A 14,104-nucleotide genomic window follows, 5' to 3' on the forward strand; every position below is an offset into this window, starting at 1 on the left:
AGAGACAGGTTGGAAGGGACGTCGTCACCCCATATGTCAGTCGGCTTGGATGACCCCTTTCCTGCTTCCCTCAACCCCGTCCCAGCTAATAGCGGTCTCCAAGCGGCAGCAGCAACGTGCTTGCTGGAAAACTGTCTCCAGACCTGCTCCTGCAGCCCCCGGAACACTACCAATGTCTCCCCATGGCCCTCTGTCCCTAACCTCTCCAGCCACTGGCGTGTCAGAACCCCCTTCCTAAGTGGCAGATGGGGTCTCGGTGATATGCTTTCCCCCGAATCTAGATTTGTAGCTCCTCTGGGCCTACGAATTAAAGTCAAGGTGCTCTGCATATAGCACTGGAGACAGCTGAGGGCCTCCCCTTTGCCCATAGGCCCGCTCAGCAGCCTGTGCTCAAGCCTGACTATGCGCTACACCACAGCCTGGCTGCCTCCACGCTCTGTGACAGCGCTTATACTCTCCTCTCTGCCTGAAGCAGCTGCTGCCCCCAGTCCGCTCCGCCTGCAAGGCCCAGGACAAGGTGTACTTGTTCTCTGGAACCTTCTCTAATACTGCAGTTTCAGTGAATCTTTCTGATCTCTGTTACCAAAGCACTTTCTTTGTTCATGCCACTTTTTTTTAGTGTCTCTACCAAATGATAAATTATATGTGGAAGAAAACTTTGTAAACTGTATCCTTCCTCAGTGTCAAGTGTGATGAATTCTTTCTCCCTCTCACTAACCCTTTATCCTTTCTCCGCCTGCACCTTCCTCCAAGTACCTTCCACACAGTAGGAGCTCAATAAGTATGTAGAATCCAACTCCTTCCTAAAATAAACCGATTAGATAGACACATGAGTTGTCATTTTTAAAACACACCAAATGAAACCCACTAAGATCCTCCCACCCGCAGAGAAAAGCAGAATCATGATACTGTATACACAGTATACAACACTTTCACCTTCAAAAGTCCTCTGTGAAAGAAAGTTAGACCTTTGTATAGCATAGCTATAGGCTGGTTTTTGTTCAGTTCTAAGGACTGCTGAAAGTCTTCGTGGGCTGTTGCATAGTCCTACAAAAAGGAGAGTGGGGGGAAAAATAAAGTAGTATTCATTAGACATTCAGACATTTCTTACTTCTGACTGGTCGAGAAGAAAAAAAAAAAATTCATTCTGTGCCCTTTTTGGCTTTAAAGGGAACATTTCATATCCACAAATATCAGTTGAATTCTTATCCTCTTTGTTGAAATAGTTGATCTCCTTAGGAAACTGAAGGGGAAAACCCCCCAAGCGTTTAATTTAAATAGACTTCTCTCGGGGTGCCTGGGTGGCTCAGTGGGTTAAGCCTCTGCCTTTGGCTCAGGTCATGATCCCAGGGTCCTGGGATCGAGCCCTGCTTCAGGCTCTCTGCTCAGCCAGGAGCCTGCTTCTCCCTGCCCCCCTGCCTGCCTCTCTGCCTACTTGTGATCTCTCTCTGTCAAATTTAATAAATAAAATCTTTATAAAAAAATTTAAAAAATAGATTGTCTCAACTACAAAAAAGATTATTTGTAAAAAAAAATAGTATTAAGGTTATAATCTGTTAGAGAAACTTGACAACTTATCGTTTCTGGTACTAACATCTTATTACACTGGACACTTGTACAATAATTATGCCATAGGTCAACCTTAAAATGTGTTATGCTGAGAATTTTTCAAACCTATTTTCTTGGGCAACAGGGAATTGTTACTAAAATGATGTAAACCCACTATTTACTAATTGTGACAACCATAAATATCATTATGATGATAAAAGAGAACCTTGCCAGATCTGGCCACTTCCACAGAGAAGCTCCAGTCTGGGAACCCACATTGGTTTTGGTTAAGGCTCTTGGGTGTGATACCCAAGGAAATTCAAACTGTGCTTTTCAGCTTAATAATCACGTCAAAAACATGAACATCTGTTTCTCTATGCTGACATTTGCAGAAAAAGCGGAAGTATAGTCAATGAACCAAATTTCTCTTCTCTTCTTTCTTTTCATCCCTCCGAGTCTAGAATTACTTACTGCTGACAGCTCAAGCAAGAAAATGTGTGCTCTTGGTACTTAACATTTCTCTACTCGGTTCAATTTCAGCTAAAGAAAGTGCTTTTTTAACTGTCTTGTATCACAAACATGTTATTATAAAGCCCCAAACCCAAATCTACTAAATAGCGGCTTTTGGAAGTAAATGGAAAAGTCCAGTCTTTATCACCACAAAAGGGAATGTGTCCAGGTCAAAACAACTTGCCTCTGATATGAAGTACAGTGTCCCCCGGTGTCTGTACAGCCGTGCTGAGGGCTGAAGCTGGATAGCTTTGGTGAGATCATTCACTGCTTCATTAATTCGTCCCAGAGGGGACAGAATCTATAAATCCAAAAAGTGATTAGGGACGAAACCTTCCAGGGATCAACCCCAAAACTGCCAATGCGTCTGACTTCTCAATTCCACTTCACCACACTCCACTCACAGGATTACTTTCTTGGCCCACAAGGAACCTGACTCCACAGACTACACAGCAAGGTTCAAAGTCAACAGGCTGAGTGGCCCCTAGTCTGTCTAGCCGAGGGGGAGGCTGATGAACTAACCACGTAAATTGCTTTGTCACAGTTTCACATTCTGGGTTACAACAGATGTTGCTTTTTTTGAATTGGGAATTTTTTTTCCTCACCCCCTTTCAAAACAAAATTTAGCATTTCAAGGTTAATCTGAAAGATAACTTTGAACTACTAAAAGCAGAGAAATTGTTGGACACAGAGTGGAGTTCCCCATGGCCTTCGCCCTGCCCTCTGTGGTAGAAAGTGCTGGCGGACCATCTAAGATTCCAAGAGCCCCTTTCTGTTAACTCCCAGCTCATTGGTCACCATCTACAGAGCAGAAGAACCTATGTCTGCAAGCTTGCTTGTGAAGCCCTTGTGATCCAGCAATGAGCTCGTGCAGGTGACAATGACAACAGAGAAGACAGTTCAGAATGCAAAAGTACAGCAATAAGACATAAGAAGATCCAAAATGGGTATCAGTCCTCATGCATTCAAGCTCAAGCATTTCACCCTGAGCGAATGTCCTGAAATTAGGCTGAATTTTGTTCTCATGATACAGTGATACAGGTCGTTTCCATCAGGTTCTACTAGGTGGCTTCCTACTCTGCAGGAACTTAGGGCTGGCAAAAGAGACAGGATTCAGGAAGGCACATCAACAGTGGCAAGAATGGCAGCTCAGAAAAGGGAAAGAAGTGAATTAAAGAATATATAGCTGAGAATTCAAAAAGCATAGCAGTCGGGGGTTATATTTTGGAAGGAAGAACATCCCTACCTAGTTTATTAATTCCTAGGTATATAAATGAATTATCACACCCCAGCATAATAATTAACATGCATAATAATGACCTGAGTAACTAAAAAAAGGTTAAATTATGTTCATTAAATATAGACTTTCAGCAAGTAGGAAAGAGAAAGCACTCTCATTAAATGATTTCTGACATATATAAATGATATACTATAATAAGCTGCAAAAATCACTCAGTACTGATATTACTGCCCAGTAATGCCAGAGAAGGGGAATATTATTATATATATTTAAGATCACCAAAAATTACTTTTTGGATTACTGATATTATTTTTGGGTACACAACTAGCTTTTTATTTGGCACACAAATCTTCTAAAGCTACCATATAAATCTTTCTATGCACACTTAAGTTCTTGCTTTAACATAATATTTTAATGTAACATCAGAGTAATGGAGGGAAAAAGCATCAGCACCCCCTCCCCACAGCAGATATCATCAAATTGGCCACCAAATGCTCACCTTAAATACCAACAAGGTTCTCGTGCAGTAACAAACAAATTACAATCACTTAACCCTTATGGTTGCAATCCAAAATAGAAAAGAGATAATGAACTATATCATTAATTGAGAAAGATTTTTATTCAGAAACCCAATTTCCCAATAAAACATAAAATTCACTTCAAGAAATGGAACTGTAGAGACTCTAACTTTGCGAATACAAACACCAAAAACACAGTTTTTAAATTACTGAAACATTTAGTTTTTTTCTTTAGTTCTGAGTTTTCTTCCCCTAAAAGGCAGAGGTGGGGGGTGGGGGGTTAATGTCATTTTTCCTTTAGTTGAACTATGGAATCCCATAAGGTCAGATGACTACGTCTTCTCCTGACTGGATACATTAGCAAATTCTAAAGCCCTTAGTATGGTTAAATGAACAGTAAAATGAAATCCTGTAGTTGACTATTAATTACGCAAACGGTAAGATGAACACATTTCATTTAAAAACATTAAAAGGAATGCGTCTCCACACCCCATTCTCCACCTTGTCCCCAAAGACCAGGGCTCTCATTGGCTCTAGCGGCACCTGCTCACGAGGCCTCTGCAGACACACCCACACCTGCCCCTGCCAGCACTCCCCCAGGCCCCCACAGGTACGCCTTTCTGTCCCTGAAGAAGCACCTCCTCTTCGTGTCTCCTGTCACAAATGTTACCTGGTATCTTCACCGCGTTACCTCTGTCTCCCCCTCAAGTCCTAAGTTCCCTCAAAGACCGGCTGTGGTCACCCTTACCTATCTACGTCTCTATGCACATCTCACAAGAAGTATACGTAAGCGTAAACACACACACGCACATGCACGCTCACACACATACGTGCACACTTCCAGTGGTTATGAATTTCATTTTGACCATACTGTCATAGAGTTTTGCTAAAATACGTCATATATACACATGGCAAACATGATGTGTGATATATTTTTCAGTGAACACTGACAGTGGCACATGTCATAACCACATATTTTTATACTAAATATTACTATTAAGCGTTAAATTGGGAGTACCACCCAGCCCATAGTTTCTAGTAATTTCAACCATGTTTAAAGGCATTCAGTACCTATGGAGGAAAACACAATAGGTATCAGGGAGCTTTAAAATTTACAAGTAATAAGATAAAGGGGAAAAAAAATTCCGAGATTCTAGTCCAATAATGACAGAGGGAAAAAGAAAACCACACTCACTTCTGCTCGCTGTTCAAATACCTCTGGACGATCTGGTTCCAAGGTAATTACTCGGCTCAGTTCGAACAGAGCAAGCTCAGCGTTCTTAATGTCCTTGAAAAGGTATTAGCTCAGTATGAGATACACTGTTCCTCAAAACCAGGTTGAATAGTTTTTCTGAAAAAACTAATAATTTAGTCACGATATAACTACGTATTTAGAAATAAAAAGGAACTTCGCTTCTGTACAAAAGATCTGCTGGTTTAAGTAAGTTATAATTATTTAACTCACTCGAGTCTACCTGCCCATCAACAGCCCGTTAGACCTGGTCACATATCACAAGTTCCACTGCTGGTAGGACATTTTCTAAATTTAACCTATTTTAAAACCAAATCAATGAATTTCGAGGGATGAGGATATGGATGGACACCAGCATGCAGAACAATGCTGACCAGTGGAGGTGTGGGAGCAGCACAGGGCCGAGTCAGTGTTGACCAAAACCCCTAAGCCCACACACCTACACCTTAGCAAGTCTACATAAGTTCACTTTAAAATCTGCATGTTATTCTTATATTAAAAATAGGAGTATGTTACTTTTACATTAGAAACACATTAAAGATACAAGCAAATTTCATGTTGAGATATAATATTACAAATGAGAATTAGGAAGCATCTTATCTCTGACCTTTAGTAGGTCGACTTCTGTCATTTACTGATGTTCTCACTTCCTACCACCTTTGTTATCCCCAAATCTGAGCTTGTTCTCAGTCCTCTATGTCTCAGAATTATACAAATACTATATAAAATCTCTCCAATGGGCCAGAACCTGATTAGTAGAATTTTTTTAAATTGGCGAAGACACAAAAGTGATGTTTCTTTCTCAATCATCATTTTATTTGAATATTTCTAATACACAGTAAGACAACAGAAAAGTTCATGTATAATGTTCTAGACTGTAAATATGGAGATTTGAATCTTAAACTATTTTATTATTTACTACATAATCTCAGGGAATCTTCCTTTTTATACTACGGTGCCTTATTGAGTAAAATATATTTATTATATTGGGGCACCTGAGTGGCTCAGTCAGGTGAGTGGTTGCCTTCTGCTCAGGTCATGAACCCAGGGTCCCGGGAAGAGCCCACCATTGGGTTCCCTGTTCAGCGGGGAGTCTGCTTCTCCCTCCATCTCTCTACCCACTTATGTGCTCTCTCTCTCTCTCAAGTAAATAAAATCTTTTAAAATATAAATTTATTATAACCTTTCCCCCATATTCCCCCAGAGAAATAAGGAGATGTAGGCTACAACAATATACTTATCTGGCCAGGGTAAGTATCATATATGATAAGAAATAAAAATAAATTTTACCAAAAAACAAAAACAAACAAAAAAAACCCTTTTGTTCTTTTATTCGACCTTTAAAAATTGTGAAAGAAACAAAATTGTAAGTCTTACTGAGCTATATATGCTAGACTCCATTTTTACCAATTAATATTTCTTAGATATTCAGTCAAAGTCTCACCCTTTCCTCAGTCTAGGTCCAGCTCATCACCAAATAAAGTTTAGGCTGGCAAAGGCTGTCCTTTTGGGAGTAGAAAGTATGGCGAGACTGACTTCCAGAAGCCCTGGATAGAGATCGCCAGTCCCACCCCCCACCCTTCCTAGCCATGGGATCCTGAGTACATTGTCTCCTGCCATTTTCTCATCTGGGAACTGGCGTGACACCACTTCATGTCCATCAGAGCTCAATGAACAGGGAGTGGTTCTGTCGGAACCCTGGTCCGGGTCAGGTCATGGAGGCACTATGGCAAACGGAGCTATTCCATACTCACATGTAGTCCCTTCTTTCCATAGGCTATCCCTCGGCCATAAATTGCACTAACCAGATCAGGCTCCTCCTAAGTCAGACCAAAACAGAAACACGTCAAAAACTATAAACAAAACAAAACAAAACAAAAAAATCAGTTTCTGCTTAAAGCACGTTAATGCCCCAAGTGACAAGCTCTACTTTACGCTGCCACCACACATACGTGGACACGCACAGTCCCCAACCAGAAGATGTGTTCTTGAAGGTCGTTTGCATGAGACACGTAATAAGAGTTTTGCACTGAAAAAATAATACAGAGAACCAATATTAGGGAGCCCTGCATTAGCTTCTGTCACATGGTCATCTCATCTAAAATGCAATCCTCCCCAATCGGAGAAAGACCACTATCATATGATCTCCTTGATATGAGGAAGTAGAGATGCAACGTGGGGGTTTGGGGGGTGGGAAAAGAATAAATGAAACAAAATGGGATCAGGAGGGAGACAAACCATAAGAGACTCTTAATCTCACAAAACAAACTGAGGGTTGCTGGGGGGAGGTGGGGAGGGAGAGGGTGGTGGGGTGTTGGACATTGGGGAGGGTATGTGCTATGGTGAGTACTGTGAAGTGTGTAAGCCTGGTGATTCACAGACCTGTACCCCTGGGGCTAATAATACATTATATGTTTATAAAAAATTTAAAAATTAAAAAAAAATGCAATCCTTCCAAAAACTCTATGACCAGCAGCATCCGAGATCATGTCTCACAGGGGAAACGGAGGCTCAAGGAAGGAAGTAAGGAGTGAAGTGCTAGGTAGTGCCTCTTCCTGGTTTTTCCCCTTCCCAGTCATGAAATAATCTGAAAAGGGAAGAACCTCTCAGTGCCTGCCCCATTGAGCAACAAGAAAGACGTCCATTCCAGTCTGTTTACACTGTGCGTCAGAACAGGAATCAGACCCTTCCTGCAGACTGCCCCAGATGGACTAGACAAAATCGCCCTCCGGCCCAAGGACAGGGCCCGCTGCCCCGCCACTACCTCCCCTAACAGGTGGTATGAGCCGTCCCTCCTCCTGAGGGAGATGCCTCTCCTCTACATTTAGCCTCTGCAATTTCTACCGCTTCCCTGAAGCCTTCCCCTATATTTAAGAAAAAAAGACTGAGCAGCCTCTGGCTATACATTCGGGGGTAAAATTCCTGACACTGCTAAGGAATCTAACAGAACAGGGGCACCGGGGTGGCTCAGTCAGGTAAGTGTCTGCCTTCGGCTCAGATCGTGATCCCTGGATCCTGGGACAGAGTCCAACATCGGGCTCCCGCTCCGCGGGAAGGTTGCTTCTCCCTCTGCTTATGCATAAGCATGCACGCAAAAATAAATAAAATCTTTAAAAAAAAAACAACAATAAGAAAAGAGACTCTCATAGAACAGTACCAGATGAGGCATTTTATAGACTAATCAATCTACCATTAAGTTGCAAATCTGACAGACGGAGTCTGCCCACACTGCAGAAAAAGACACATCAACCTCAATGATGAGTGGATGAGACGGAATAGAGGAGAAGATGCCATATACTGGAAAACAAAAGACTAAACAGAATCCAGTACACCTGTAGCAAGGGGCAGACGGATGCATCACTGGCCCCAGCCTGGCCAGCAGACCAGCCCATCATGTACAAAAATCAGAAAAATTTAAGTAAGCAATTACAGATCTCTAACTTTTCTTGAAAAATCCAAATATGCAACAAAGATAAGCCCACATTTTTGCATTCTTGAATGAAAAAAGAAAAAACAACTAGAGCTAAGTACTGGCCGCCTCCTTAGATGAGGGGTGTGCATTCATCTGCGTACCGGAAGCCCACCCGTCACCCATCACCTCTAGGTCATGGCAATGTACTTTGCTCATTTCGGTCACTGCCCTGGCCCTACACAGTTCTCTTCAGAGTTGTGATCTAGAACTTACACATGATTGGTATAAAAGGCAAAAAAGCACAAGCTAATAGAACTACAGAGGAACAGCAATTTTATGAATAATACTTATACATGATTGTGTGGGTGAGTACATATACATAAAAAAGGGCTTTAAAACACTAACGGTAATTTTCTGTTGGGAGTGAGATTGCTAGATGTGTTCCCATTCTACTCACTACACTGCTGTATGCCTTTTCATGGCTTAAAACAAACATGCATACATTCGTAATCAGAAAAAAGATGTTTTAAGTAATACACACCATATAAAAGAAATTGTTAGCACAAATAAAAATTTTATCCAAATAAGTAGTTGGAATATCTATTATAAATTATTAGAAAATTTAGAAAATGAAGAAAAGCACAAAAAAGAAGGTAAAGGGCAACTAATCATTCTGCCACACAGAGATAACACTTTAAAACATTTTAAATATCCTTCCTGGCTTGGGAAAAAAAAAAAAGGCAGAGGATGTCGTTTGGAAGGAGAGGGATACGGGTACAGAGGGAGAGGAGGAGCAGGAAAAACAGCGACCCGATCACAAAACAAAGTGAAGACTGGCTTCATGTGTTTCCACAGCAGTAGCACCTGCCAGGGGACAGAAGAGTGCCCAGAAGCCCCTCGTCCAGGTTGGGGCAGGGGGCAGTGAGCCCACATGGAAGACATTCTCTAGTGAGGGGAACACCTCCTCTCAAATTTGTAACGTCTCAAAATAGACTACCTAAGAAGCTTTCCTCCTAAAACAAAAAAAAATTTATGATGACCAAGGGGTATATCGGGAAAAAGTGTACCTAACAAACCTAAATAAACAGTTCTTTTATTGAAGGGGCATCTACATACACCCCATGGCCAGAGCCAGCCACTAGGTGAGGGAGGGTCATCCTCATCTCCCCATTGACATGCCTACTCAGGAGATCCCAGCAGTCTCAATGCACCTGCTGCCTCTCCCCCTCCCAATGCACTGCCCTATTGGACTCCTCCCTCACCCACTTATACTACTGCAACCATCTTAACCACGTTCCTGTTCCTCCCGTCCAGTCTCCAGACCCACACTAAGAGTCACCTAACAATGATGTTCGATCAAGTCACCCTGGATGAATTATTCCTTGGCTCTGCAACACCTCCAACAGCCCCATTCAAACACGTTTTTACTCTAACCCACGGTAAAACTCATTTTACGTTGTAACCCAGTACACACACATATATATGTACATAATGCACGCACACACACACACATCAGGAGCACTAAGTCAAACCTAGTCTTACTATTTACACTGCAGCCTATTTTCTATTCTAGTGTATTTCACTTTTTGAAAAGCACTAGTCTTCACTTGCCAATCAATTTCAGCCCCTACTAAAAAGGTTGCAACTCACAATTGGAAAAACAATGAGGTTACATCTAAATGCTTTTGTAGAAAATACTGATCATTTTCCTGCCTTACAGTTGCATCTCATCTCCTTCCACTTTCCACCCATACTTCATACTCTAGAAATCAGCACTACTTCACAGCTCTCTGGACACAACACGCTCTCCCTGGCTCAGGGCACAGCCCACCTGCCTAGAATATCCACCTGCAGCCTCAGCTCCAACACTACCTCTCCTCTGACTCCTTCCAGACTCTCCTGAAAGGTAAATAGGCCTCAGTTCCTAGGTAAATAGGCCTCGGTTCCTCGGTTCCTAATGTCTGTATGTTGTACAGACATTAGTCACTCAGTCAACAAATATTTACTTAGGGTCAGTTATTACCATGTCCGGTTCCACATGCTAGAAATACTATAGTAAGCAAAAACAAGACAGAAGGCAAGACTCTTGTCTTTTTGGAGCACAGCCAGAGAATCACAAATACAAATGCAAAGTTAACATCTGCAGTAAGTGCTGTAGTGGTAAATGGTACCTTTGGAAAATGGCATGAAGATTAGACACGGTTAGGAGGGCTTCCCTGAGAAGTACCGAGCTCAACTGTGTCGGGGGTGAGGGAAGCTCAGAGCAGCTGGTCCAGGCAGAGGCGGCCCAAGACAAACAGGGAGCATAGGATCTGCCCCAAGACAAGGCTGAAGAGGCAGGCAGGGACCTTAGTAAGGACTTTACTCTTTAACCTAAAAGCAACAGCAAGGTGTGTGTGTGTTTCAAGTGCCCGTGAATGGATGGCGTGCATGTATGCGAAGGGTATGAAGTGATGAGGCAGTTAACAGGGCTGTGCCAGTCACCTGGCAGCTAGCAGTGGCCTGGCTGGGGTTTGAGCCAAGCCAGGAGAAGTGGATGGACGTCAGGGGTACTTGGAAGGTGTCCGGATGGAGGGGATGCTGAAGGAAGCAGCATACAGATGTGCGGAGCAGGGGGACTCATGCACGCCGCAGAGAGCATGCCACCCACTGAGGTGGGCAACTCTGGAGCCTGACGAGAATCCTCTCTCACTTATGGTCGGGGTTTGCAGGGATCCGGGGAGGGCACGCAGTTGAGTTGGAACCTCTTAATGGCTAGAATTCCATTAAGGTAGTTCTCTTATTATTCGTTATTTTGCATTTGCACTCTTGTCACCCACGGGCACACAATATTGAGGCAATGTCTTGTCATGTTTGGCTCTGCGGCCTCCAGCACAGTGTCTGACACGTGAAGTGTCATATATAACAGTTCCTAGTCAGCCACAGACAAGGGCCATTTCCAAGGCGACTGAGGAGATCTCGATGCATGTTAAAGACTGTCAGATTGAAGTCAGCTCAGCCTGGCCTGCCCTTCTCACAGGAGAAGCAAGCAGACGACCTGGACAGAAACGACGGGGTAGTCATTGGTGAAGAGCCAGATCCGGGCTTCCATAAGGCAAAGGTATATGACGGTGTGCCCCAGGGGTGCCTTCACTTTGCTGGACAAAATGTTAAACCTTTAGGAAACAGCCATTCACAACTTTGCAACAGTCAAAATATCTGAACACTGATAACTTCCTGTGCTCAGCCATCATCATTTCAGCTCGGGGGGTTCTACGTGTGGCCCCCTCCCGGCCGAGAGCCTACCATGACCCTATAGTGGCCTCCCGATCCCCCCAACGTGGTCTCATCATGACCACAGCAGCGCCTTTCCATTCCGCCAGTGACAGATAACAAGTCGCATCAACCAGGAAAAGAAATAAAATCTATTATTTAACAACAACAGTAAATGATACGTCCTATGCTGTTGAAAAAATGTTCTCAAAAGAAAGAATAAATGGAATAAGAAAACCTAAATCAGAGAAAGATCTGTAAAGGATTGCTGTGGTTGTTATCTCAGTCGTAATCTAGTGATAAGGGTTCCTAAATGTAGATGGTGGATTTTATTACTTTCCTTGATTGATACAGCTTTATTACTTTATTTTATCTGTCATCGGCTTTGGATGTTAACAAGAAGTCAAAACTCTTTATGAAATGTCATAATGAACTATACTTTCAAATAAAATCCAGTGTCTATTTCTAAAAGCAAATTGGGCTCGGAATATCCATTTTTCAAAAATACTTTTTGAGTATATACATCTAACAATATTTACATTTTATCAAGTGTTCAGAAATTTTTCAATATTATAATTTTATCTTTTTTTAGTGTTCCAAGATTCATTGTTTATGCACCACACCCAGTGCTCAGAATTTTAAATGATTTAAATGAAAACTAGTATTTTAATCTTCCAATCTTACCTACTTTATGCAAATGCAAAATCATGGTATAATACAATAGTTACCTTATTGGAGTCATGTCCATTAGATGTCTCATTTCCCAAGACATCGATCTTTTTACATTCAAAAAGGTCTCATTTACTGTCCTCATTATACCTTTTACACAGTGACTTAAATTTTACAAATATTTATTTTTCGACCAGCAAGGCTGGCTTTTTGATTAAAATTCAAAAGTCACAGAATCGAAGACAAATGAACTCAAGCGAGCCCCTGCAAAGCACTGGCAATGAGGAGTCAGGTTTGCCCAACTGGCAGACCCACGCACCTAATTACAAGAAGGATGTTTACAGATCGAATGCAGAGGTAAGTTCACATTTTGTCTGCTGATGTAAAATAATAAACAAACACTTTTATGAATTCAGTTCTACCCAAATCAGATGAGCTCAAGTTCCCACAATTAATAACAAAGGCCTCAGTCAATTTTTGCACCACTAATGTTACCAAGCCCTGCCTGGGGACCAAAGCAGCATGGCAGCTGGGGAATGTCCCGCTTTCCCAGAGCACCTTTGTCACTGCACGGACACCAGAGGAAGGACAGTGATGTATAGACAACACAAATGCACAAGCTTTTCAATCACAAGTTTTCAGTGCAGTCTGACACATCTATTACGCTTGAAGCTGTGTTCAGTGAGAAACCCTGAGGAGCATTTCTGTTTCCTTTATACATGTACCACATATCCCGTAGTTAAATAACTACTCAAACACAGCTCACAACAGCAGAGACCGGGGATATATCGTCTGAGTTTGCTCCTCGTGGTACAGCTAAGACAAAAGGAAGGTTTCAGAGCTTTACAGCAGAAGGTCATTCTGGAATTCTAGGCAGCCCTCACGCACAGATCCCAATGTCACACTAAACGATGTTGTAAAAATGGTGACTCTAATACAAGCCAAGCCCTCATGGTCCCATGAGGTATGCTGCGGCATACTGGAGTTCCTGGGCTGTCCGAAAGATAAGTTTTATCAAGCATATGTGAACTCAAAAACCCTGAAAAGTTTGTGTACCAGGGGCTGCCACTGCAGAGCTGCTAGAGACCACCGGCTGGCTTACAGATCAAGAGTATCAGCAGGTGTGTGGGCCCCACAAGCAACAGGAGGACACCCGGTGGTGGCGGGCTCTGCAGTGGTACTTGGGCCAGTCCTAGGACAAAGAGGGCAAGGCTGCAGGGTGATAGCAAACTGCTCTCCTGAACCCGGGCCATGGAAAAGCAATGCTGGGACAAAAACCTATGTCATTACCGCAAGAAAGAGTTCCACTGCATTTGCCCGTGAAAGAAAAGGAAGTGCAGTCAGATGTAAAGAAGTCTCGTGCTTTTGAAATACAACCCGAAGAGACTGACTTCTGCAAAATCTGATTCATGGTACGAAAAGGAGTTTTGGTCAACTGGGGAAAGAACACTAACTCTTCTTCGGACACCTGCTACCCCCTACTTGTGCGGTTTCCTGATGAGATCGGCTATCAAGAATTCGATGAAAATGGAAAGCTCTTAAATAGAAATCATGTGCATCACTTTTGAACATAAAACCTCAGTCCTGGAAAAACAGGACTGAGTTTCTTATTAAAATTTTTGAACAGGGGCACCTGGTGGCTCAGTCAGTTAAGCGTCTGCCTTCAGCTCAGGGTGTGATCCTGGGGTCCTGGGATCGAGTCC

The 14,104-nt window shown here is 42.6% G+C and overlaps 2 protein-coding genes across 10 annotated transcripts in view; one reads left to right on the top strand and one right to left on the bottom strand.

Moving 5' to 3' along the window:
* Window positions 1-14,104, top strand: part of TRIM67 (tripartite motif containing 67) — a 357,821-nt gene that overhangs the window by 124,159 nt on the left and 219,558 nt on the right. The gene's annotated exons all lie outside the window — the stretch shown is intronic.
* The window catches only part of TTC13 (tetratricopeptide repeat domain 13), a 75,220-nt gene that overhangs the window by 34,400 nt on the left and 26,716 nt on the right, over window positions 1-14,104 (bottom strand). For 5 of the 9 annotated variants that reach the window (XM_082718914.1, XM_082718909.1, XM_082718908.1 and 2 more), the window contains exons 5-8: window positions 6,823-6,888; window positions 5,012-5,104; window positions 2,243-2,359; window positions 937-1,047 (exon numbers count right to left, since the gene is read on the bottom strand). In XM_082718914.1, coding sequence (XP_082575040.1) covers window positions 937-1,047; window positions 2,243-2,359; window positions 5,012-5,104; window positions 6,823-6,888 — 387 coding nt within the window. The remainder of the gene's footprint in view (window positions 1-936; window positions 1,048-2,242; window positions 2,360-5,011; window positions 5,105-6,822; window positions 6,889-14,104) is intronic. The other 4 variants (XM_082718916.1, XM_082718911.1, XM_082718910.1 and 1 more) reach the window with 1 other exon arrangement.

Source organism: Mustela nivalis, assembly GCF_964662115.1.
Source record: "Mustela nivalis genome assembly, chromosome: 2".
NCBI classification, from domain to species: domain Eukaryota; kingdom Metazoa; phylum Chordata; class Mammalia; order Carnivora; family Mustelidae; genus Mustela; species Mustela nivalis.